The sequence below is a fragment of the Colletotrichum phormii genome (assembly GCF_030913505.1).
Source record: "Colletotrichum phormii strain CBS 102054 chromosome Unknown BDP81scaffold_3, whole genome shotgun sequence".
Taxonomy (NCBI): Eukaryota; Fungi; Ascomycota; class Sordariomycetes; order Glomerellales; family Glomerellaceae; genus Colletotrichum; species Colletotrichum phormii.
In genome coordinates this window covers 669608-694317 of record NW_026851445.1, presented here as the reverse complement: position 1 = coordinate 694317, position 24710 = coordinate 669608, and the positions used below count along the sequence as shown (strand labels likewise).

The 24710-nt window shown below is 53.9% G+C and overlaps 9 protein-coding genes across 9 annotated transcripts; 3 read left to right on the top strand and 6 right to left on the bottom strand.

Annotated features, from left to right (window-relative positions):
- The first annotated feature begins 167 nt into the window (after window positions 1-167).
- Window positions 168-1939, top strand: BDP81DRAFT_125691 (WD repeat domain-containing protein). The gene is made up of 3 exons (XM_060581663.1): window positions 168-551; window positions 641-866; window positions 1002-1939. Exons 1-3 carry the CDS (start codon window positions 379-381, stop codon window positions 1641-1643), a joined length of 1041 nt encoding a protein of 346 aa, XP_060449595.1. The 5' UTR covers window positions 168-378; the 3' UTR covers window positions 1644-1939.
- Window positions 1940-2562: 623 nt separating this feature from the next.
- On the bottom strand, window positions 2563-4621 carry BDP81DRAFT_310525 (DEAD/DEAH box helicase; the record flags this gene model as incomplete). The annotated part of the gene is made up of 2 exons (XM_060583645.1): window positions 2563-4198; window positions 4257-4621. The coding sequence occupies 2 exons, from the start codon at window positions 4619-4621 to the stop codon at window positions 2563-2565; spliced, it is 2001 nt and encodes a 666-aa protein (XP_060449594.1).
- A 1116-nt stretch (window positions 4622-5737) lies between these two features.
- BDP81DRAFT_445971 (uncharacterized protein) lies at window positions 5738-6789 on the bottom strand (the record flags this gene model as incomplete). The annotated part of the gene is made up of 2 exons (XM_060592017.1): window positions 5738-6309; window positions 6363-6789. The coding sequence occupies 2 exons, from the start codon at window positions 6787-6789 to the stop codon at window positions 5738-5740; spliced, it is 999 nt and encodes a 332-aa protein (XP_060449593.1).
- Window positions 6790-7110: 321 nt separating this feature from the next.
- Window positions 7111-8195, bottom strand: BDP81DRAFT_125680 (uncharacterized protein). Its single transcript, XM_060581662.1, has 2 exons — window positions 7821-8195; window positions 7111-7761 (listed from the first exon to the last, which is right to left on the bottom strand). Exons 1-2 carry the CDS (start codon window positions 7997-7999, stop codon window positions 7362-7364), a joined length of 579 nt encoding a protein of 192 aa, XP_060449592.1. The 5' UTR covers window positions 8000-8195; the 3' UTR covers window positions 7111-7361.
- Window positions 8196-9606: 1411 nt separating this feature from the next.
- BDP81DRAFT_417809 (uncharacterized protein) lies at window positions 9607-9871 on the top strand. Its single transcript, XM_060589655.1, has one exon. The coding sequence runs from the start codon at window positions 9642-9644 to the stop codon at window positions 9834-9836; it is 195 nt and encodes a 64-aa protein (XP_060449591.1). The 5' UTR covers window positions 9607-9641; the 3' UTR covers window positions 9837-9871.
- Window positions 9872-10699: 828 nt separating this feature from the next.
- Window positions 10700-11454, bottom strand: BDP81DRAFT_311058 (uncharacterized protein; the record flags this gene model as incomplete). The annotated part of the gene is made up of 2 exons (XM_060583695.1): window positions 10700-11017; window positions 11185-11454. 2 exons carry the CDS (start codon window positions 11452-11454, stop codon window positions 10700-10702), a joined length of 588 nt encoding a protein of 195 aa, XP_060449590.1.
- A 498-nt stretch (window positions 11455-11952) lies between these two features.
- BDP81DRAFT_478533 (CobW/HypB/UreG, nucleotide-binding domain-containing protein) lies at window positions 11953-16939 on the bottom strand. The gene is made up of 13 exons (XM_060594858.1): window positions 16800-16939; window positions 16520-16734; window positions 16451-16462; window positions 16303-16399; window positions 15742-16255; window positions 15437-15689; window positions 14300-14425; window positions 14051-14195; window positions 13172-13638; window positions 12798-13119; window positions 12547-12750; window positions 12358-12499; window positions 11953-12298 (listed from the first exon to the last, which is right to left on the bottom strand). Exons 2-13 carry the CDS (start codon window positions 16713-16715, stop codon window positions 12239-12241), a joined length of 2538 nt encoding a protein of 845 aa, XP_060449589.1. The 5' UTR covers window positions 16716-16734; window positions 16800-16939; the 3' UTR covers window positions 11953-12238.
- A 444-nt stretch (window positions 16940-17383) lies between these two features.
- Window positions 17384-19087, top strand: BDP81DRAFT_310751 (Mob1/phocein family protein; the record flags this gene model as incomplete). Its single annotated transcript, XM_060583666.1, has 2 exons — window positions 17384-17599; window positions 17675-19087. 2 exons carry the CDS (start codon window positions 17384-17386, stop codon window positions 19085-19087), a joined length of 1629 nt encoding a protein of 542 aa, XP_060449588.1.
- Window positions 19088-20026: 939 nt separating this feature from the next.
- Window positions 20027-22386, bottom strand: BDP81DRAFT_457917 (uncharacterized protein; the record flags this gene model as incomplete). The annotated part of the gene is made up of 5 exons (XM_060593346.1): window positions 20027-20264; window positions 20356-21158; window positions 21215-21957; window positions 22011-22038; window positions 22090-22386. 5 exons carry the CDS (start codon window positions 22384-22386, stop codon window positions 20027-20029), a joined length of 2109 nt encoding a protein of 702 aa, XP_060449587.1.
- Window positions 22387-24710: the final 2324 nt, after the last annotated feature.

Here is a 24710-nt window from a genome sequence, read left to right as displayed (position 1 = left end):
CTGTCTTCCATAGCGCCCCCGATAATCGCATCTCCCACTTTACTGCATTTTCTGCCCCGCCATCCGCACCACCCCACTGGCGGCGTTGCCCGCAAACCCGCCTGGCCCTTGGCCCTTCTCCCCAGTCTGCCGAGGTACCCCGGATCGGGCGCGGTGATGTAGCCGTCGACCGGCCAGAGCTATCCCGTCCCGCGGTCATATGCTTTTTTTCTGTGAGCGTGTGTGTGTAGGTAGCGGTACCTCTTTGGCTTGATTGTTCACCTCAGCACCTTTGCCTGTGCCAACAACCAAAACCTTTCCCCTCGCTCTCGACCAAAAGACAAAAAACCACGGGCCCGCATCGCGCATTGCGTTTGCGAATTCCCCTCCGCGCCCGCCATGGCCCCGATGCTCGAATTCCGTACGCAGGGCTACAACCCCTACGCCGTAAAATACTCGCCCTACTACGACTCGCGCATCGCCGTAGCATCGTCGGCCAACTTTGGCATCGTCGGCAACGGCCGCGTCTTCTGCCTAGGGCTGACGGCGCGAGGGATCGAAGTCGAGACGACGTGAGCCCTCCCCGTTTCCTCATTCCCCCCTTTTGCTACCCCTCCTTAGGTAGTTAGATAGCTCACACAACCCATGACAAAAACAACAGATTCGACACCAACGATTCGCAATATGACCTTGCCTGGTCCGAGATCAACGAGAACCAGCTCGTCGTCGCCTGCGGCGATGGCTCCATCAAGCTCTTCGACCTCGGCGTAAAGGACTTCCCCATCATGAACTTCCACGAACACAAGCGCGAGACCTTTTCCGTAAACTGGAGCCCCATCACAAAGGACACCTTCGTCTCGAGCTCGTGGGATGGCACGATCAAAGTGGTACGTTGGTAGAAACCACCCCCCCAAAACTTCACAAGAGAGGAAAGAGAGAGAGAGAGAGAGAGAGAGAGAGAGAGAGAGAGAGAGAGAGAGAGAGACAGGGAGGACCTTCGTATACTGACAAACCGCTCCCAGTGGTCCCCAACCCGCGACCACTCCCTCCGCACCCTCCCCGTAGGAAACTGCACCTACTCCGCCGCCTTCCAACCCTCCAACCCGCACATCATCTCCTCCGTCTCCTCCGACTCCCAAATCCGCATCTTTGACCTCCGCACCCCCGTCTCCTCCCGCTACCACCTCACCTCCATGATCCCCGTCCACGCCGCGGGCCCCTCCCACCCGTCCGCCGCGCCCGCCGAGGTCCTCACCCACGACTGGAACAAGTACCGCGACACCGTCATCGCCACCGGCGGCGTCGACCGCGCCGTCCGCACCTTTGACATTCGGAACCCGACGGGGGGTCCCGTGGCGGTGATGCAGGGCCACGAGTATGCCGTTCGGAGGCTCGCGTGGAGTCCGCATGCGAGTGACTTGTTGTTGACGGCGAGTTATGATATGACGGTCAGGTTGTGGGATGATCGGTCGAACGCGCCGCCGGTCGGTGGACCTCCGGGCGGGGCGCAGATTGGTGCGCAGGTTGGGGTTATGAATCGGCATACTGAGTTTGTTGTCGGTGTCGACTGGTGTCTGTTTGGTGTTGGTGGGTGGGTTGCTACCGTCGGCTGGGATGAGAGGGTTCTTTTGTGGGATGCCAATGCGCTGTTGGGTGGCCGGTGAAAGACGGACGAGGTTTGGCAAATGAGCCTTGTGCTTCGTGCGGTAATTGTTTTTGTCGTTTGGGTTTGGGGGGGGATGCTGATACCCTTCTCTCGGAAGAGGCGCGCATTCATTTCATTATCTGGGCGTTCAGGGGGGCGGTCCTAGAGGGCTACGATTTTTGGTGACAATTTTCAGAAACAGAAAAAGGGGACCGGCCATCCCTTTGTTGGGAAAATAGTAATTGGCTGTAAATGAACGTTCGTCTGGCGTTGCTGGGAGCAGATGGGCCTCGCAATACATGACTGGGTTATTCTACTCGGGAGCTACACGTGAAGCGCAGACCAGGGTTGTTGATAAAGTCAACAAGCACACACGTATGGACGGGCAACGCCTTGGCTCAAAATAAATGATATTGAGGAAGCATTGATAGACAGGGTAACTTCACACAAAACAAGAGCGAATGGTAGTTTCTGTATCTTGAAGATGAGAGTTGGAGATTTGATATCCCCCAGTATTATTTACATGGCGCTACAGTTGAGCATCCTTTTTTCCGCCCCCTTTAATCTCGTACAGTTGAAAATCTCTTTGGGAACGTTGTAGCCCCGCGTCTCAATGTCGGTGGTGGTGGTAATACAAGCACAACTCCCTCGAGTAAAGCCCCCCTTTTTTTTCCTGTGCTCCGTTGCAAAAATTGGTATGATACAAGCCTGTTTCCCTTAAAAAAAAAAACAGGAAGAAAGGGGAGTGGTGGTAATGTGTAGGGGGGTATGACATGTCTAATTCAGTTTCCGAGGTCGTTAAAAAAACGTCTTCCGTGTCTCACAGACCTCTTCCGATTCATTGGGGCCTTTTTGCTTTTTTTCGTTTTGCTTGCTTCTCTTCTTCCTTCGCTCGATCACCCGCTACGCTTCCGGGGGCCGTTGTCATCATCTTCCGCTTAGAAAGAGGATCTCTGCTGACGGTCTCTTCCACCGAAGCCACGTCCGCCGTCGCGGCCGCCACCCCGGCTGAAACCACCTGAGCGGCGGTCAGAGCTGGAGCCGTCCATCTCCATCTTCTCAAAAGCGTCACGGGGCTCGCGACGGCTGAAGCCACCGCGGTCGCCGCGGTCACCACCACGGCTGAAGCCACCGCGATCGCCGCGGTCACCACCACGGCTGAAGCCTCCACGGTCGCCGCTGTCGCTACCGTACCTGGAGCCAGGTTGTCTGACGTTGAGACCCTTGATTCTGCGCAGACCACGCTTCTCGACAGTGGAAGCACTCAAGGCGGGCGTGTCGTCTTGCTCCATGGCATCGATCCACCACTCGCGGAGCTCGTCAACCTTGGCCTGGACGTTGTCGCGGTTCTGGCCAAACATAGACAGGTAGGCAACTTCCAAGACTTGAGGGTCAACCCGAGAAGAAGCCTCGGTCACCTTCTTGCACAGCGCTGTGGGCTCGGCTCCGCTGGTGAAGTCGTGCTGGGCACACTCGATCGTCTTGTTGGGCTTCAAGGGAAGGCCTTGAAGTTCCCGGCGGGCAGTCTCCATTTCGCTATCAGAGAGGAATATCCATCCCTCACCCTCCTTGCCAGCGCGAGCCGTGCGGCCAAGTCTGTGGATGTACTGCTCACGGTCCGAGGTAGCGCCGATCTGGATAACGTGGGTGACGTTGGGGAAATCGAGACCTCTGGCAGTAACGTCGGTGGAGAACAGGATACCGGACCTGGCCTTGCGGAACAACTCTGCAGACTTCGTACGCTGGGCCTGGGTGAGCTTGGAGTGGATTCTCCAGCCCTGGACGCGATCGCGATCCCCTCTCATCGAAATATCAACATCGCCGACAAGATCGACCAGAGCCGACGTGGGCAAGAACACGAGGGCCTTGAAGGGCATCATTTCCCGATCGGCCGTTCTCTTCGCGATTTCCTTGTCGATAAGCTCGTACATGGCAGGGAAGACGTTGGCCCAGCCTCTGCAGTGAACAACGTGCTGATCAACTCTGTCGTGGGTGAGAACGTCGTCCTTATCGATGGTCTGGATGAAGTCAAAGTTGTCGGGGCGAACCCATTGGCGGGCAAGAGCGATGACGTTCTTGGGGATGGTGGCAGAGAAGAGCAGAGTCTGGCGGTTAGAAGTGCGGACGTCGGGCAGCTGGTCGACAATAGACTGCAGCTCCCTCTCGAACCCGACGTCAAGCATGCGGTCGGCCTCATCGAGGACAATCGCAGCCAGGTTGGGGGCCTCGATTCCGCTGTAGGGATCCTCGAGAAGGTCGTTGAGACGTCCGGGCGTACCAACAAGCAAGTGGCAACCTTCTCTACGGGTCTTATGCAGCATCTCGCCCTTTCGTGTTCCACCGACGGCGCGCTGGACGACCAGGCCCGTGTTCGCGCACAGCTTCTCGGCTTCGATGGCGATTTGCTCGGCAAGCTCACGTGTAGGAGAGATGATGATTCCACGAATGTCCTTGGAGCTGGCTTGGTACCGCGCTCTTCTGGTCGCGAGCGACGGGTCCGCCGCAAGCATTCTCTGCACGATGGGAATGAGGAACGCCAGGGTCTTTCCGGTACCTGTCTTTGCTTGGGCGACCCTAGTAGGGAGCGTCAGTACATTGTACGGCAGAGTCGCATCGATGATCATTGACTTACAGGTCCATGCCCTTCAGCGCGGGTTCGATGGTCTTGCTCTGGACATCCGTCATGTCCTCGTACCGCATCCTCTGCGTGATGGTGTCGACAAGGGTAGTGTGGACGTCCAACTTGGTCAAATCGGCGAACTTGGTCGTCAGACCAGAGGCCTTTCCTTCATCCTCGGCGACCGGCGCGGCCGCAGCGTCGGCGGCCTCGCTAGAGTAGAGTCTGAATGCATGAATGCTAAGGGGCACGCGAAGCGCGCTGGGCGAAGACTTCGCAATCGTCTGAAGGGTGGCAGGTCTGGTGGTCGTTCGGAGAGCCGGGGCGGCAAAGGTTGCGCCGCTGATGCGAGCGCACCTCCTGAGAGATTGACGAAACATTTGTGTATGTGTGTGTAGAGGATGTGGATTAAAAAACAGTAGCTACTGAAGAAAAAAAGGACGATACAATACAGCTTCTTTGGTTCTGGAAGAAAAAAGGGAGTGGATGAAGGAGGGTGTGTAGGATGCAAATCTGTCGTCCTCTTTTTCGCCAGTTGGATTGCGAGAAAGAGCTGGGAGACAGGAGGCGAGCCGATAAGAATTTTTTCCCGGCCTTATCTGCCCATCACTCACCTTTTTTTTCCCTGAGCTTCGGTTGGTTCTCTGGTTTTTGGTGGGTCTTTCCTGCGACCGACAGGGGACGGGGTGGAACAGCCACTCATTGGCGCGCCCGGGAGGCTCCGGCTTCGACCCCTGCGAGGCAAGCTTTTAGCGTCTTAGGTATCATGGGAGCACTCGTACTTTTGCTCTCTCAATTCAATTGAGGTACCTAAACAGTCATGATCCTTTACCTACCTAGTCGGCTTGCTCAAGACCACATTGAAATCCCGACTATGACGAGAGCTGACAGTCAACCCAATACTTTCTCAAAGTTCTGTCAAGACTGACAGTAAAAAATGGACCAAACCTATGAGGGGATTTATGACTATTAGCCAATTTGCCATAACTACCTATTCTCCAAGTTTTCTCTCACCACCTTACACATCATAAAAATCTCACGAGAGCCAACTCTCGCTCATTCGTGCCAACAAACATCAAAAGTCATTGAATTCATTAGTATTGCAAATGAGCTTCTCTATGACCCAATCCTTGCGCATCATCAATACCCTATAGTGACGCCCAGGCTAGACCCCGATCTCTTTGATCATTGCAGCAAACCTCACAGTCAAATCATCACATGAGCGCTCTAGTCCAGCTGAGCTCGACCCAGCAAGCTAGTGTGAGCTATCGTAAAGCTCTAGTAGAGGCCTTTCCGTCACACACATGGTCTAACTGAATCTTTCAAATGGAAAATTTCCACCGAGGGAAAAAAATCTAAAAAAAATCTGCATTTGCAGTAACCGTACCTGACCTGACATAAGAAAACGAAGATGTACTCCCAAAGTCTAAACCCGAAAAATATGATGAAAATCCCTATACCATATTGCGTTAAAAATGTCCTCATTATCGTTCATCTCATTGTCGCTTGGGCGCCACGATAGACAAGCCCTCGCCGACGCCATCAGAGAGACCTCCCGTGAGGCCCTCAACTGTCCAGGCAACGGCCTCCGTGAGAGCCTGTCCGAGCCTGCCGTCACCGACATTGTACAACGCCCCGGTTATGCGCATTCCCTTGCTGCCGATCGCGTTGGCGAGACCCATGCCCGCACCCACGAGGTTCTCCGATATCCGGTACTCCCGCTCCGTGCGGGCCGCTAACCGCAGCATGAGGATGATGTACGGCAGCGCCAGGTGGATGAGAATGAAGATATTAACGACTGCGATTTGCACGCCCCGGTGAAGAATCGATCTGCCGTTGTTCGCACCCCGCGACGGAGAATACGCCCGACCGCCTGGACTCGGTGGGGGGATGAAGTTGGAGGGTGTTGACGTGCGGAGTCGGTGAAGCTCGTGTTCGTTTAGGTCGCTGGGAAGGGCCTTGAGGATGTACTCGACGCCGTCGAGGAATGCTTTCCTTTCAAAATCGACTGCCGGCCGCCTTGACGGATGCCTCAACTCATCTTGGGCAACGGCAATCAAAGCAAGTCCTAGAGAGCAAAAGGTCAGTCCTAGTTACCCCCATCATCAGAACGGTTCCTACCTTGCTGGGCGAAGCGCCAATCTACATTTGAACATTGGCTAGACGCTTGCTGTTGCTGATAGTACTGTTCCGCTTGTTGCCGCTGCTGCTCATGCTTCTCGGCGGCTGAGCGCACCTCATACGTCCGCGATGACTGGTGATGTTCGGTAGCCACCAAGCTCATGTGCTGCTCTTCCGTGCTCTCGGAGACGAGGCGCGCCTGCGTGATGTTTCGGTGCACGCCGTCGTCGAGCCCCGACAGAGTGCGGGTGTGTGATTGCCTGCTCGAGGTGAGGGTTTGCATGCTTGCGCTCTTGCGGATAGACCGCAGCGGCGGTAGCCGGGACTGAAGAGAGGTTGGCAGCATCGAGAAGACCGTTGATGACATTCTATTCTGCGGGAGAGTAATCTCCTCGAAAATGGTACCCCAGGGTCGCAAGGGGGGCATTGTTGTTTTATTATTTCCTCTTGGGCGGGAGCAAGGCGTGGGCGCTACCGTCCGTCCGTCCGTCCGCCTGTGTTGACAATCTTTGGTTGTCGGGGAATTCGGTGAGATGGCGTGGCGGTCTGTTCTCGGTCTGCTATTCTGGTAAGTCCCCAGGCTTGTGATCGCGAGAGCGTTGTCGACAGAGAAGGAATGTTACGGACCAAGAACGTCGAGATCTAGCCCAAGCGCCCGCTACTTTGCGACTGAGGGAATGTTTGTAGAGAAAAAGTGTTGATAAGAAATTGCCCCGCTGTTGTGAATCCCACGTTCAGATGCGCTTGCGGCAACGGTTGTATCCAAGTGGAGTAGTTGGAATTCTTGAGTCTAAGATATGTAAGATGCTAAGCTGAGGTCGAGGACGACAACGACGATGAATTGGCAAAAAAGCAATGGTTGGCAGATCCAGGTCGAGTCCCAGGGTAGTAGGTGTGAAGCTTCTTTGAGCGAGTTGAAAAATCCAAAGGTGAGACAAAGAAAGCGAAGGGGAGGGGGGTAAAAGGCTTAAGAGAAGAGGCAAGGTAAAGTAAGGCCAGTCAGTCAGTAGTAGAGCAGGGTATCCGTAGTAGTAGGTACTTTGGAGTCTGAACTAAGAAGCGAAAGAACCTGGAAGTGGAGGGGGAGACGACGGAGTGTATCGGTTGGTAGTGGTGAATGACAGTGGAAAAAGGAACCCGTGGATAAGGCCAAGCCGTTTCTGCCCCGGTTTGCGTCTTGTTCCTTTTGGCAGTCGTTCCCGCTGAGAGCGGGCTGGGGCGGGAATCTGATGATGGGCGGATGGATCGAATCGGCGGTGGCAGGCTCGCAGATAGTCTGATACGAAGTGGAAAGAGCGTCCCGTCAGATGAAGGAAAGTTTACCTCATGTTTTGTGAGATAGGTAGCTATTAGGTATCCGGTATCCGTTCCTCGAGTCTCTGCAAGCACGGAACTTTGGCTGCCAAATGGGGAGTCAGAGAAAGGTGCAGATAACTTTACCGATGGAGAAAAAGGTACCTCGAAATCCTTTTGTCTTTGTTACATCCTACTATGCGCGTCCCAGCGTGTTGCGTAGCAGAATTGCGCAACATGTTGGTCGAACCATACACAAAGGGGCCCTCCGCCTCCCATCTTAGTTGGCTAGGTATGCCCACGAGTCTTTTTCCTCCTGTCTTTCTCTTCCGTCTCTGACCCATGCAAGAATCATCGCAGACTCGCTCGCCCTGTTTTCTTCATCATTTTCTCCCCTCTGCCAGTGGAGATGTCCTGCGCGGTGAAGACGGGCCCACGGGGAGGGACTGACTGCAGTCTGTCGAAAAGCATGTGAAAGACAGAAATGTTGGGTCGAAGCGGGGCTCTCTATCGGTCTTGTCTTTCTCTATCTGATCCATCCATGCCCCATGCCCATAGCCACCCACAAAACACATGGCGCATGGCGCCAATGCAACGAATGCATGGAGAGGGTAGCCCTCACGCGGTACGGAGTACGAAGTACGGATACGCCCTACTCCCTGAGTCTCTCTCTCTTTTGAGGGTCCCCGCTGGCATGCGCGCAATTGGGAAGCTAAGCGTTACAAGGGTCCAGTATCTAGAGGCTCCTGGCACTCAAGGCCTCACACACACACACACACACACACACACAGTTGGTAGATACCGCAGCATAGCAGCGCGTGCAATTGAAGGATTGTAGTCTTTCGTCACTATTCTGCAAGTCACCATGTCGCAAAGCCCGGCTGTGTCACGCTGCATCTTCCTGTGGGTCTTTCCTTGAACCCTTTTCCCCATTGTAGGGGGGAGGGCAACTTGATTCAACCGTTGAACGAGCGTCGCATGGGATCGGCAGCAGCCTGAGAGTGACAAACAGTGACACAACATCTATATTCTCCAACCAAAGAACCGGTGGCGCTAAAACGGTAACAAGGAAAAAGAGAGTGGAAGAGGGGTGAAAAAAATAAAACCGAAAGACACTAGAGTCGTACAGCAAGTGAGATCCAGCCGCCAGAACACGCCTCCGAATCTTGGTACGGACACTGGGCTGTAGCATCCCGTACCAGGATTGAACCCCTCCACGCCCTACAACACCTCATACACTCTCTCTCACTCACTCTCACTCACCATTCCGCAGTCCAGGCAAGATTCCTCCCAAGTCAGAAAGGGGCCCCACCAACCACAAGACGAACCCATTCACAACTCAGTAACGAGGCACTTGCTTCTCTCTTGCCACTAGCGGTAATTTCTGTCCACACTTTCCGTTTACACAGCAGGAAACCTCGGATTGTTTTCTACCTTAGTATTCGGGAGGTATGAAGAGAGCGGGGGGGGGTTCCTCGTCATCCCGAGATTAGATTTCAAGCACTTTCTTATCAGTCGAACGATGCCAGTCGGAGAATTAAGAATGAAAAACTACCAACATCAGTCCCGTTCTGGGTAACCCCGGGAGACGATGAGATCTGACATTTTACAACGATCTGACCTTCTTCAGTGTGACGAACTCCCAATGCTGTATTACAAACTCGCCGCATCGGGGAAAGATGAAGAATTACCCGCAGCCCAGGCCCAGGTTCATCTTTGACCATGGCGCCTGTACAATGTTGCGCCCATGTCTCAGTATCTCTTTTCTTGTCTTTGAAGTCTTTGAGCCACCCCAAAAATTCGGTTCATGCTTTCTAAGCCTTGTGGCCTTGCATCCGCGAATCTCAGCGGGATAGGACCCCCACGTGTCTCTCAGGTCGTCAAGGCCCGAGGAACTCAGGAACCTCGTGTGTGTTTCCCCGAGTCATATCCAAGCCGTCCCGTGCTCCCCCGAACTCGGGAACGTGCAACCGACAGGTAAGGCGGATGCAAAACAAATTCGACGTCGAGATAAGACAAACACACACACACACACACACGGAAAGTCGGAATGGTGATTTGCATGTGCATGTGCCATCAATTATATCGGGAGCCACATCATGTAAGACAAGATCCCACCTCAACGCCGTTGCCCCCCACGGCGAGACAAGAAACCCCCCAAAGGTCCTGCCAGTCATATAAAAATGTATCATGCGGCTCGGCCGAGACAGAGAAAGAGAGAGAGCCTCAGTCACATGTGCTGTGGCTGGAAACGTGATGCCAAGGTTAGATACCGGGGGCATTGGGATTTGACAATGACAAGAGTATCCTATCATGCCTACCTACCCCATGGTCTCTACACAACCTCCATTTACACATTTCTCACTCCATTGCATGACTCCTACCTTGCAGAGAAATCACCGAAGAAGGTTCCTAGCTGTACTTGCGAGCAAGCGCCAAATGGAACAAAACGAGGGCGAGTCAAGCCACAGGATACGTCAAGCTCGTGTCATTTAAAAACCGATGAACTAAAAAAGAAAAGAAAAAAAAAACCGCCCGACGATGGCACTTGGAAGAACGGCGCAAGGGTTACCCGCTTACTTGACAACTAAGGTACCGGGCGTGGCGGCGGCCCCTTCTTGTCTCAACCAAGTTCAAACCGTTCGAACCGTAGCACGTGCTTATCAAGCTCCAGTCATCAAGGTCCCAGGTTTTCCTCAACGCATAGTCAAGCCGGTGGAGGTCCACATCGCGCCATCAGCCCGCTGCCGCTGAGCCCACGCTTCCGAGGGGAAAGTGACGTGTGTACGGAGAGCGCAAGGTAAGGGTAGGCTCCCCACTGCGTTGGAGGCATATGAAATTGGATATGTGCCGTTATATCCCCGTCCACCTTACCGACTAGACACTGAAGCCGTAGACTCCCTCTGTTACTGTATGTGTGTGTGCGTGAGTGTACAGATTCCCAAATGCACGTAACCCCCACCGATCTTCCCTATGCCCTCAACAAGCAAAATAACATACGCTGTGAAAAGCCATCCCACCCGTCTCGATCCAAGGGGCCAAGGCTATGCCGCCTTCTCCGCAGCAATCTTGGCCTCCATCTTCCGTCGCGCCGCGAGAATCATCTCGTCTCTCCGCTTCTGCAACAGCGACTGCCTCTCGTCCCTGTTCGAGCTCCACCCCTTGGCCGCCTTCTCCTTCTCCTTCTCAGCGGCGGCGTCCGCTTCCGCTTGCCGCTGCTGCGTCGAAATCTTGTCTTGAAGCTTGTACCTCGTAATCAGGTCCGGCTGCGTGGGCTTCTCGGGCGCCTTGGCCGGTGCCGAGGAGCTGGACGCGGCGTTGTTCGCTCCCGGCGGGGGAGGGGGCTGGAAGGTGATGGGGGGCTGTAGACGGTCACATACCAGGTCAGCAAAAGGATTGCGATATATTGGGAGAAGTAATTCCCGGGCATCATGGGGCATAGTAGCTCCAGCCATGACGTTGTAGCCGGCGCCGCGTATTCGGCACGCCGAGCATTCGTCCGAGATAGGAGTAGAGGTTCCAAACTTACAGCTTCCATCCGTCCTGCAAGAATCCTCTCAGACGTCGCCTGGATATTCCCACCATTCCTCTGCAGATCCCACAGAATCGTCCGCCTGTCCACTTGCGGGAACATCTGCTGTATCCTCTCGACCGCCGCCTCACGGGTGCGCAGCACCGCCGCAGCGCTCTGTCGCGGCGCCGGCGGTGGGGCCGGCGAGAAGAAGAGGAACCGTATCACAAATGCCGTCACCAGCAGTATCATCACCAGGTACGGCAGTGAGATCTGCTCGTTCGCCATAGTTGCGGGTTCGGTGTCTGTGTCGTGCCGGACTGGCCGGTGAAAGTAGTCGGTTTCACGTAAGGTCGAAGTGATTGCGGGCTTTCGCTATCGGAGATGGCGATTGGGAGCTCAAAGTGGTGCACGCCTCATGGAGATTGCAACATTAATAAAGAGAGTCGGAGGAGCGTATCGCCGTTGCGCATGGGATAGGGATGTGGTCGGATTAGATGCGTGGAGTCCCGCTGGAAGCTTTTATGGAGTTGATGAGTTCATCAGCCCTCCTCAGGGAGCAGGGGTTTGGAGCTTATGTGGCGCGAGGTCGGAGTTTCCCGCGCTTTTCCGTGTGAGGAAGTCGAGCACGGACCACCGTAACAACCACTCAAGCTCACCAAGGTACCTTGCCTGTCTTTTGATTATGGGTATCCTCAAAGGTGTAACACAAGAGGAGAAATTCCTTGCTATACCAGGCGCTTCCCGTATAAGAAAGGTGAGGTCACGTATACTTAGAAGCACGGGAACAGAATAAAGTTTTCGTTCGCAGCATCGGCGTCGTCATTTTATTTCCCTTCGTTTGACGGCCGTGGGTAACTCCCATTGATCAGTGATTCATACACACAAAGCAGCGGCAGATATGCAGCGGCTGCCATTTGCCTGGTCAGCTTCATACCGGAAGCTTGTAAAACCATGCCGTATCAACATGACTTAACGCCTGTCGGGTCTCATGCCCAGTGCCCAGGTACCAAGTCGTTTCCAGCCTCGTCAGTAAAACGAGAAAGCCAATGAACCATAACCCCCAATTCAACTATGCAACCGGTTGTACCAGATTCGTCTCCAGGTCACCGTAGTGGAGAGTGAGTTCTCTCTGTATTCCAGGTTAGTCATTTGCACTCGATACCTCGAAGAAAGGAATCCAAGACGTACCCGCTCCTTGCGCCAGTTGGTGGTGTCCCAGACGATGTAGTAGCCGCGTTCATGGTGGGGACCAAGGCTAGCGGGCATCATAAGCTCGTCCTTGGTCAGCCAGAAATGCAGCTTCTTGTGCCAGCGCCAGTTTCGGCTATGCCTAGAAGGTTGTTAGCCGTAATCACCTTAGATGTTAGGAATACCTACAGCTCGACCGCAGCTAATTGCTGCTTGATATCCTGTGTACAGCTATAGAAGATCCAGAACAGGGTCTCTTCGTTGAACGACGGAATCTTGGTGTCAATAGGCTGCACATTAGTCACTTTGTAACACTCAGGAAGCCGGACACTGGGAATCGCAGGACGCGGAGGCGTGTCGTCGAAGAGAGAGTAGATCTGCGTGGAGATGAGACTATCACAGTTAGTTGGCGCTTCTTGATGAAGAGTTAGACTGCTTACTCTGGCGAATTGACGTTGAGTCCGAACTCGTTGGGGTCCATTCCCTGCATCAGGGCGCCATAGCTAGGGTAGTTGTTCATGAGAACACGTAGACCCTTCATGCCGAACTTGTCGATGGGCGCCATTCCTGCTAGAGGGTCCTGCACGTCGGGTGCTTGGCCTTCCTTCTCCTCTTTGGCCTTGCCGTTGCCAGCGACTGCGTCGTTGCCAATGGCTCCAGGGGGGTTTCTGGTCTCTACCAACTGAGACGCGCTGTCGCCACCGATCTCTTCAGAGAAGGAGCCGCCTCTCTCGGCAGATGCCTCTTGTATTCTTGCTTGATCTGTATCGCGTCGGTGAGTGCGTTATCGTCCGATGTGGTGGGTTCGACCTACCTTGCACGCTAGCGATGGAAGGTGAGCGACCATCTGAGGTTCTGCTGTTCGCGGAGAGCGCATTGAGAAGACCATTGCCGGCACCTGCGCTTCGGGCAGGAGGTATCGCGGGGGCTGAGCCACTCGGTTGGCTGCCACCGAATCCCAAAGAGGGCATGAGATTAGCACTTCGCTCACCACCGATTTCGCCGTTCGAGTTTCTGTTCAACGGCGGGAAGTCGTCCACGGGATTGGACTGCGCCTGAGGCGCCGGACCTGCGCTGCTCTGGCCACCGAAGCGAAAGGCGCCTTGACGAGCCGAGGTTGGCGTGAAGAGCTCGTCCTGGCCGCTCTGAGCCGACAGCGGCGTCGACTGCTGGTTGCGCGGCACTGGACCAGCCCCCAGGTTACGCGATGCTGTTGATGACCACATGTTTGATTGTCCGGTGGTGTTCATCTGGGCGTTGTTGGAGAGGGACGGAAATTCGCTACTTCAGAAGTCAGTACCACTATCGTTGCCAGAAATCATGAGCGAAGTAATCGCCCGCGATCGCGACAGATGCAATGATGAGGAAGGAGAGGAAGGGAGTAAACACAAATACGTCTTGAGGACATCCGCATAGCCCTTCTTGGGCTTCTCGCCAGGCGAAGAAGACGACGGTCTACTCATCTTCTCTTGTCTCGCTGCTTCTTTCTTTCGGACCAAGCGTTGCTTTCTGCCCATGATGAAAGGAGGAAGAGAAGAGACAAGGGCTAGAAAGGGCTGAAAAAAGTAGGCAGACTCAAGTGCGGCTGGCCGTGAAGCTTGAAATGCGGCTGGTGCTGCTACTTTGGGAGGTGATCATGGGACAAGTGGCAGGTGGTGGTGCAGGGTAGCCGGTGAAGGAGGAAAGAACGTACGAAAGGTCCAGCGGTGTTGCCGGTTGCGACCCGCTTAAGCTCTGTGCAAAGCTCACATTTCCTCCAAGTTGACGGGCTTGATTTGGCAGACCAGCGCCTCCCATGGGAACTCCTCCTCCAAATGCCCAGCCAGACCCATTACTGCCTGTATATTCCAAGAAATTCCATGTTAACGTCGGGTCTTCCTGCTTACGCCCCTCTTGTATACAATCACACCACACATATGGAGACAGAGCTGAGTGTCCCTACCTATTTTGCCATTCGGTAACCTGTTTGATACTGCTCTCCCAGCTTGTTGTTGCTGCTGCTGCTGTTGCTGCTGCTGGCCACCAAAACCTGCCGGTATGCCACGCAGTGATTGAGGAGCTACTCCTACTGGTTGCGCCCATTGTCAGCTTGGAGGTCTTGAAGAGTGTCTGTCGCCTGAGATTAACGAAGGTCGAAACCGTCGTGTACAAGACTAGCGTGTGTATAAGAAGCCCCTTCTTGTTTATCCCAAGGCCGTATCTACGTCGAGGTGAACCAGCGCTAGATCTCGAGGATGAGGGCTTCACGTCGGCGCTAACAGTGGCAACTGTCTACTGAGTGCATCATCGGTGGCGTGACGTTTCGCGTGCATGCGTTCGATGCTCCTCAGGTTTACTCGACGATATAGAGGCGCGGCGACCACAATTGAGAGGTGCGACGAGATCCAAGTGGCCTTGATGGACATGCAAACGGCGGGGTACCCCGAGGCTGAAAGGGGACGACTAGAGGGTCAGGCCTACCTGGTCGGTTCATGATGAAGGCTCGGGAAATATACGGTCGCTATCGGGAGTCGCGTTGTATGGTTCGTCGTCGCGTGGGGTTCGGGGGTCAATTAGGATGCGTTCGTGGTCGAGATGGCTTGAAAGATTATTCTGGCTCTGAAGCTTGCGCACGAAGGAAGCTCTATGCGGATTCCTGGCGTACAGTGTACAGACGTCGAAGCCCAGCCAACACTAACGCACGGAGGACCGGTCAAAGATGGATCCGATGGCCTGTGCGCCCAGAGCCCCTCCAAAAAACCCCTGCATCGGTGCGAACACGCGCTACTGCCGTACATGTGCCTGGGGCCTTTTTTTGACATCATCTCCTTTCCGACACATGAGATGGCAGCTCCGAGCATGCGTTGATTTAATGCTTTCCACCAGCCGAGGCACTCGCTCTCTCGCTGAAGAGCTGCTTCCCCTGTTGTTCTTGAAGTTTCTTTCCTGCAAACCTTGCGGTCAATGTCTCAATGATCATGTGCACATAATAACGCGATGTGTCTCAGAATTTCTATTCATACGCTCGAGTTGATTGTATCTACCAAGCTCTTCTCGAAGTTGACGCCCTTGAGGTGCCTTCCAATGAGAATGATCTTACCTTCCTGAGCTTGCGCAGCCTCGCGCGATTGGTCAGGCGAGTCAAGAATCTCGAATATCTCCCTCACACCCTGGATGAGTTTGACATCGCCGTTATCAAAGATGAGCCGACCCTTTGACCGATGAACTTCAAGTGTCATCTTCTCGTTCCCAGGAAGCTTACGGTCCCAGAGGATCTTTCTCAACCACCAATCAATATTCTTCAACTGCGAAGGTGCCAACTTTGGCACGGGTATCGAGACGGTCGAAATGGTCTACACTTGATCAGCAAAAGAGACTTGTTGCGACTTTCGTGGTATCACTTACCGGATCTAGATGACTGTGGCCCTTTTGGCTGGTATCAAGCTCCGTGACCTGGTCATAGGCATGCAGATCCAGCAAGAACCCTTCCAGTTTCGGCACCTCACTCTGCTTGGTGACGTGGATCTTGGCGAGTCCATTGATAGACTCTATCCTCGACCTGACCTGCACCAACTCTTCTTCGGAAACCAGATCCGACTTGTTGATGACGATGACATCGGCATGCGAGATCTGGACGTGCGCCGTTGTCATGAGCGGACCGTGACTGTGGCCGTCATCCTCTTTGTGATCCTCGTCGATCTCAATCTTGCCGGCGGGATCGTCGAGACTGCGAAGGATATTCTTCGCATCTACCAGAGTCACGATACCGTCCAAGTAGATTGTGCTCCCCAGGCCATCGTCGACCCAGAATAGTGGCGCAAGGTTGCCAGGGTCGGCAAGGCCTGTGGTCTCTAGCAAAATGTAATCGAACGCACCCTTCTTCTCCATGAGCGACTCAATGGCGTTGACACCAGTGTCCCTGGACGTGTTAACACGGATATGATCAGTTGTGAGGGTGTCTCCTACTTCACGGAACAACATATGCAGCCGTTGCCGACTTCAAGCCACTCCTCAACTTGCTCATCGCCTTTGTTGACAGTGAGCGACTTTTCAATGTCGAGCGCTGAAAAGTGTCAGTGAGTTCCACTATATGATTACACCACAGAAAGCTTACAGTCGCCAAACTCTGTGATTAATGTTAGTATAAAAACTAGGATGAAATTCATTCATGCGATTGGCATACCGTTCATAATCACTGCAATCTTCTTTCCATGCTGCGCCGTCAAGATGTAGTTGAGGAGAGTCGTCTTTCCAGCACCAAGATATCCGGTCACGATGGTGATCGGGACCTTGATCTGGCTCTCCGATGGTGGCAGGTCATCCTCAGGGACAGTTCCGGCCTCTACCAGATCAGGCGGGGCATCATCGTCGAAATCCATGCTGGGATGGAGGGGAACCCTGCTAGAGAGCTCAGACCAGTTCTTTACAGCTTCAAAAGTCGAATGCAAAGAAGCTGCGAGTACCTTGTAGATAAGTGGATTTTGTTGGTCTCGAGAAAAAGCTGCAGAGTCGAGAGAGTTCTCTATGAAGAATATGCCCTTCAACTGACTTGTCAAGCGAAGAAAGTTCCCCAGGCGAGAAGGAAGTAGTATTCAAGGCAAGGGTACGTACCTATTTGACGTCGTCGGGTCCCACACACCGGCACTCGCCCAAAAAATAAAGAAGGGACACACGACGACGGCTGGGGATGTTTTCCTGACTAAGCCGAGCTGGGTGTACCGGGGTTGCGAAAGCAGCGACACGGCAGAACGAACCAGGAGCTCTGGCCCCCAAAGCGCTTCCATTCGATGTGGGTGACCTGGAGCTCTTGATTAGCCGCCCGAACAACGACTTTTCGCCCAGCTTTGACAAACTCAACCCATCCACGACATACCAACCCATCTACGACGCTTCGTGTGACCGCGACTTCTGGAGGCGAAAGGGGGAATCATTAAAGGACTCGAACCGCGGTTGCAGAACACTTCTCCAGTCGCTCGTTTCCTCTGCATCCTTCCCATCCCGAAGATAACTCTCCCACACCACAACCACTCGATCGACTCTTTGCACAATGGCAATGGCGCCGAGCTCGCCCCGGCTGCCCAGTCCGCCGCCGCCTGCTGAGATCCAAATCGGCCGCAAATCACCTTCGATGGGCGCGCAATCGAACCGTGAGGCCTCGCCGATGGAGCAGTCTCTCATCGAAGCCAACTCGAGGCGTCGCATACACCCGGGCACAAAGGCCGCCGACATGGCTGCTGGACCGCCGCTTATCCCCCTTAATGAGGTTCGTAGCAACGCAACACCGTGAACAGTGAAATACAATTTATGATCCTGCCACTCACACGACCTTTTTGTATAGCTCGACTCGGCCTTCCAGCTCCAAGAGCACCTCGCCGCCCTCCACTACCACCACACCAAGAGCAACAGCGTCCCGATAACCCGTACGACCGCAATCCAACTCGCGACGCCCCCGCCGGGCATCGACCGCACCCTCTGGCTGTATGAACTGTGCCGCTTCCTCATCTCGCAGTGCAACACCCTCATCGTCGGCTTCCTCTTCGACTCCCCGCCCTGCAGCGCCGCGACGTGTCCCGAGATGCGCGCATCAGAGTGGCAGTTTCTCTGCGCCGTCCACGAGCAGCCCAAGAGCTGCTGCGCCATCGACTACTGCTGTCACACGCTCGACTGGGCCGCCAACATCGTTACGGACCCCAAAATCTTCCCCTCGCGCTTCGTCGTCCTCTCCGACGTCCACAACAAAGGCGTCGCCGTCAAGAACCTCGTCAACGTCTTCCGCCGCCTGCATCGCATCTTTGCGCACGCCTGGTTCCAGCACCGCGCCGTTTTCTGGACCATTGAGGGCCAGACTGGGCTGTACGTCTTCTTCAAGACCGTCTGCGACATGTACGACCTCCTCCCCGCCGAGAACTACAAGCTCCCGCCCGAGGCAGAGGGTCTGGAGACGGCAACGGCGGTGCCTGACGCCAACGGCGGCGATAAGAAGCAGCTTCCAATGTCTATTGTGAAGCCCAGCCACCGTGAGAGCCTCGGTCAGGGCGAAGACGACAACTTCCAGCCTGTTGGCCGCACTGCTACGAGACGTCACGTCAGGGCGAGCCCCTCTGTTGGTAGTTCTGTAACCACGGTGGTGGAGGCTGACGAAGAAGATAACGTTGTAACAAATAAATTGCGGGAGATGAGAATCTCTGCCCCTGAGACGCTCGAGGAGGAGCCCGAAGTGGCCGACGTGCCGGTGATTGTTGAAAAGGAGATTATCGGGGATGCATCGCCCACAGAAGAAAAGGAAGAGGCCGCTGCGGCGGAGCCTCAAGTGGTTGAAACCGACTACTCTGACACAGAATCCGATGCGGAAACAACATTGGTCTACGAAGAAAGCGAGCGCGGCATGGCCTCCGTAAACCAAGAGCCAGATGGAACCTGGAGGGAGGATGAGGATGAGGACATTTCTGCATCAAGAAGCGAAGCAGCAGCAGAAGAAGGGGCGGACGAAACCAAAGAGGCCGATGACCAGACGGCTGACGAGAACCCCACTGCAGCCAAGGACGATGAGTCTGGCGAGCTTGCAGACGTCAGCACCCATGACTTTGCTCAGGAGTCACCTGCTGTCAAAGCAGACGAGACTACAACGACAACAGACGCTGTGGACGCCGACAGCAAGGCCGAAGAAGCCGACAAGGTGGAAACGGAACCTGAACCTGAGGCGAAAGAGGAGAAGGCGGAGAAGGAGGACGACAAGGAGAAGGAGACATGACAGAGGGAGAGGGAAGTTTAATGACTTTGCGTATTGATGAAAGTTCAAGCTACAGACTTGTTGCCTATCCGTCATACCAGTGGTGGTGGTTCTGATACTGGTAGACCTTTTTTCTTTTCCCTATTATTGTAATGAGATGAGGTCCACGTATGTATAGTATTCTTCTTCTTTTGGGATTTTCTCTTTTAAAAATATCTCGTGATGTTTTTTTTTGTTTGGAAAACGCATCACTAGGTGTGTGTATAAATAGGAAGAGAAACAAGTTTTCACACAGATCTATGTCTAACAAGGTAGATAGATGGTGGTGTGCCGAAGCCAAAGTAATATGTGTGATGATGAAGAAACAGAAGAAAAAAATGTCCAAGAAGATGTAGTTACAGAAATATAATACATTAATCCTCCTACCAAGGTGCAGAGGGAGGGATCCTGCTTTACCGAATAATCGGATGGGAACAAAAAAGGGGGGAAGGGAAATGGAAGCAAAAAAATGACCCAACGCCAAAATGCGTATGGCTTTGCCTGGGGGTATGGCGAAGCCTCTATGGGTTTATAGATGTAGCCCTCTAAATAGGGGGGAGAAGAAAGATGCCGCCCGATGGGTAAGAAGTTTTTTTGTTTCGGAAAATGCGTGCGTCCTACACGGCTTTTGTTTTGACCCGTCCACCAATGCTCGAAGCCTTTTTCGTTTCTCTTGTATTCCTCCTTTTGTCCGCTCCCAACGTGCGAGCTTCCAATCGACCCTCCACTCTATCTCCCATGATATTCAGCGTATGCTGTCCGACTTTTCAGCTACGCCTTCCTCGATTCGTGTATACCGACCGGTTCGACCAAGACTGCCCCTCTGAATTTTATTTTGACCATGACATTTCGTCTCTCAAGTTCTCGAAATTCCCCCATCCTCCCTAACCCCCCTTTCGAATAGTTCGTCTGTAACGTGATCTATGCCGCTCGTGTTGTGTTCTCCTCCGCCATCTGCATCTTTGCAAAAATGTGTCTGACTTCTCGAAGGTTCTCCGCCTGTGCGGATGCGGCGTTGGCGTTACGTTCATCGGCAAAGGTCCGTACGTCTTGCAGGATCCGGCTGTAGCCCTCGTCGTTGGGCAGCCACCAGCGCACGCAGCTGGGCTCGTGGAACATTTCAGCCATTTTGGCGCGGAGTGATATTGGGTGTATGTATCTGGTAAGTTTCCATCAAACGTCAGTGTCTCCGTCGTGGGCGAGGTAAAGAAAAAAGAAACAGAAAAAATGCAGCCAGTAACGTCACTTACCCCTTAGTCTCTAGCAAAGCAAACTTGTTCCGAATCCAGTTGTGATGTTTGGCATCCTGCGGTAAGAACAGCGCCGACAGGGCAATACAGGCCTGGATCAGGATCAAACTGCCCCTCGGGCTTGACGGCCACCTCTCGACAGCCTCAAATATTTGGCAGATGGCGTAGGCGTGGCCTCTGAGCTCGCCGTATAGGTGCTCTCGCTGCGTCGTCGAAGACTGGCACTTGTGCATCATCATGGTAGAGTTGAACTCGCTGGTAAGCAGCGTCGTGGAGAATATCGGGAAATCGTACAGGACTCCTGTGATGAACGGGTCGACGATATCGTCATCGCCCAAGGGGCTCGCGTGGCTAAAGTCCGTGACAAAATAAGCAGGGTCAGTAAGTGCGTGATCCCATCCGTCTTTCCAGCCCTGTAGCGAGTTTTGCAGTCGTTCGTGCTCTGTCGCGAAATCTTCCGGTGTGATTTGGCCTCTGCTACCTCGGGCGAAGAGGGTCGACATTTCTCTCGAAATCACCCGCAGGCGACCTGACTCCGCTTCCAGTTTCCAGTGTAGACTGTCTGCTTCGTCCGAAATGGCTTGTTGGTCGCAGTATTCTACGAACGTTGTGAACCACTCAGGGGCTAACATCGTGGGGAAGCCGCCCATCATAGCGATGAAGATGTCGAAACGTCCATACCAGGAGACAATCATTCTGCCTAGAGGGCTCTGCGTGGCCGTCTCAGGTGTGAACAAGTGTGTTAGCATCTCGAATGCAGCCTTTTGATGCCCCATGAGGTTGATCCAGTCGCCCAGGTACTCCTACATCTTCGATTAGCCACATTTTGCTATCCGAATGTTTCTGGGGGCTTCCGTACCTCGATCGTGGCAAGCTGAAGGACAGTCAATAACATAGCAACGTTGTGCTTTTCCTTCCTCTTCAGAGAGTTGAGCAACAGGATAACACTCTTGTTGTAGTATTTCAGAAACTCTTCCATCTTGCCGTTGGGATCTTGTATTGTACGTTGGTAAGCTGCGAAGCCCACGACTGCGTACAACAGAGCCTCGTTCTGCAACGCAAAATTCGGCAGAATCACGCGAAAGAACTCGTGTGCGTCAGTGAGCATGCAGTAATGATAGTGAGTAACGTTTTCGCAAAAGTATTCCAGATGCTGCCGGAGGTCGGGGGGTAAATGTGACCAGTCGGCGTGACCACCCAGGGACAAGATTGCAAGATCTGGCATCGTATAGGCGGTTGTTGTTTGGCTACTCGCAGTAGATGTAGAAGGCGAGGCGCTCTTAGTCCCCTCGTGTGACGGCGTCTCGGAGCCGTGCCGTGTACCTCCCGTACGTTGCAAGTTGAAGGAAGAAGCTGTGCTGCTTCTACTCGGCCCAGAAAACTGTCTCTGAAAAGACTCTTCCTCTCCTTCGTCCTCATCAAGAATGGTGTCTAGACCGGCAGGCTCCGTGTCGTCCTCCCCGTCTTCAGCATCGTTGGAAGAGTCCGGGCTGGCTTGCTGTTGAGTAGAAGTCCCATCCTTGGACGAGGATCCCTGGGCTGGAGACCCCTTGGTTGCTGGCGGCTCTGGATAGATACATTCACGGCTACCTTTTCGACATCCTGTGGCCATGTTAACGATGCGACGCGTCAATACCTCTTTCGGCTAGACATACTATCGCAAACTGGACGAGTTTCATCGCACTACCTAGAGGGTCAGAAGACCATCCTCATACAGAGAACGGGAGGACATACCTTCACTCTCCTACTCCTACACATGTAGCAACCAGATCGTGTTCGTCGATGCTTGACGTGATCTAAGCCTGAAGCCGACTTTCTTCGGTTCCTCGAGGATTTGGGGGCGGTAAGCCCAACGGGGTCAGGGAAGCCGGTGAAGTATCCAAGATTGGGATATGGCCCAGGCATGGCACCGCCCATCATCGGCATCTGGGCACCTGGAAATTGGGGAGGATGTATGTCCTGCGGGCTTGTACTTTGGCTGGCTGCCACCCCCGTCATGGAGGTGAGAAAATGGTGATAATAGTCCCCCATATTTGCGGCTGGAAGGGGCCGACGCCGTGGTTTTCAAGTGGAAGGCAAGGGACTGAGAAGGTGAGATTTTGTGGATCGTGTGCTACGATGTCCTGGGGGGGAGCTGGCATGCTCTGCCCGTACTCAGAGGAACAGCAAAGCCGTATCCCTTGGAGTTCGTGGGTCGCTAATCGTGACGGCAATGCGAGCTGCGGTGGGGTGGTCAGACTAGGCGGAATACGTCTGAGCAAGCCAAAGGATGGAGTGAGCCAAGTTGTTGTTAGGGAATGAATTCCTTGAGGTGAAAAGACGGAGAGTTGTGGAAGGAGGAGCCGCCCGAATAGAGGGGCGCGGTGGCCCGGTTAGGTAGATCAAATCGGGAGCTTGAGATGGCGAGCTCGTGGAATCTGATCCGGGGCATGGATACTGCTCCTTCAAAACTGTAGCTTGAATCCGTGGCAACCTACGTATTTCATAAAAATGACTAGGGGAGTAGCAACGGCGGATCCGGCATATGTCGAGAGGGGTCTGTGGTTGTAGTTGTGAGCGGACTTGAGAGGGAGATTATTCACTCCTTGTTTTTGGGGAAGCAGAAGGGCGAACTGTGCCACCCAGAGGAGGGTCTCGGTCACCCAGAGCCACACCAGTTCTTCCGATAGCTTTTACTGCGGGTGATGATGACGGTAGTGGGGCACTGGAACGGCCACAATGTAACTGGGTTGACTGGAGAGCGGGTGTCGCAGCTCGCGCTCTGGTGATCTGCTGGCGGGGGCTCCTGGAAGCTACTACGCTAGGAAGGGAAGTCAAGACCTAGACGGAGATGGCGAGGTGGTGTTGTCTGGTCTCCGCGTCCGAATCGATCCCGGCAGAGCTCGAAAGCACTGGGAAGCTGTTGAGAGGGCGGCTGGCCGTTGTGGTTGACCTAAGCCTAGTTGGAACTGAAGGGTCCGGCGAAGCACCAGCTGGCATGGATATTGGTCTTGAATAGTGACGGATGTGAAGAATACGCCGTATTGTGAGATGAGATACACGGCAACGGCTTGGTGAGTATCAATGTGCCGTGTTCCACTCACTTGGGCCCGACAAGGGGACTAGATCGAGAGAAGGGGGTTGTCGAAGAGATTCAAGCGGATGAATACGTCAGATCTGAAGATTCGAAGCCAGCAGTAAGGCCAAAAGTGAGACGAAACTGCCCAAACATGTGGGTATTGTAGCTGCGTTACAGCCAGAAAAGGCGCGGAATGTGAATTCCAAAGTCAAAAAGCCCGCCGGTGCGTGATGGTGTACGGGTGGGTGGCGCCAAGTAGGGAGCGAAAGTCGACCAGATAGGCAGCTCTGAGGTAGCCTAGAGTATGTGACTTGCCGGAAAATGTGAAATGTCTAGACGGTTGGACAGTCCACAACAGTAATAGTATCCTCAGGAATGGACTGGGATAGAGAACGGTTGTCCTGAAAAGTGATGAAAGAAGCTGGCGCGGGGTGAAGGGGTTTTTGGCGCAGCCACCTTTGCGAGCTCTGTGTCTTGCTGGTGGTTCCCTAGCCTCGGGAGAAGCGGTTTGGAAAGACGGCCCTAGATTGATTAAGGTTCCGGGATGGCGCGTGAGTGCTGGGACGGCTGAGGCGTGGCAGACGCTGGCAAGAGGCCGATCCAAGGCGTGATATGGAGTCCCGTCACCACCCGTGTCTACTGATGAACGTGGCAACGGCTGGTCGTCCTAAGCCCAAACGGCTGTGAATGTCCGCGGGCTGTGCTCAAATTGGTCTGGCCGTCTGCCCAAAGTCTTAGCATAGGGAGAAGAGTAAAGATCGTCCGACCCAGCGGTACCGGTAGACAGGTTCGACTCACCCCTCAGCCTGAAGAGATGGGTTTCCTCCTCACTTGCGTACAAAGTACAAAGAAGTCTGGATCAGGAACTGGACTGGACGTCAGAACCCGACGGAAGAAGAGGCACAGATAAGCCCTGGCAAAAAAAAAAAAAAAAAAAATTTGAGACAAGGATCTTGTGTCTAAGGTGATGTAACGGGCCAAAGCAAGCGCCCAGGTCGGTGGTGGGGGCAAAGCTGGGAATGAGCTTGCTGGGGGTTGGGCGGAAAAGCGACAGTTGAAGCCCTGTCAACATCTGGTTGTTGAAGTTTGATCAACACCAGGCTAGCTGAAAATGATGTGGAGGTTCCTGTTGTTGATCTGATGTTCTGATCTCGGATCCCGCGAGAGAAGAGCCGTGACAGCTGGGCATAGTCGCCCTGGAATCGACATGGATGAGTGAACGGCGGCGTTCTCACTAGTTGCTTAGTACAACCCAAGTTGCTTATACATCGCCGCCAGGCCCATCGTTTGAAACTCG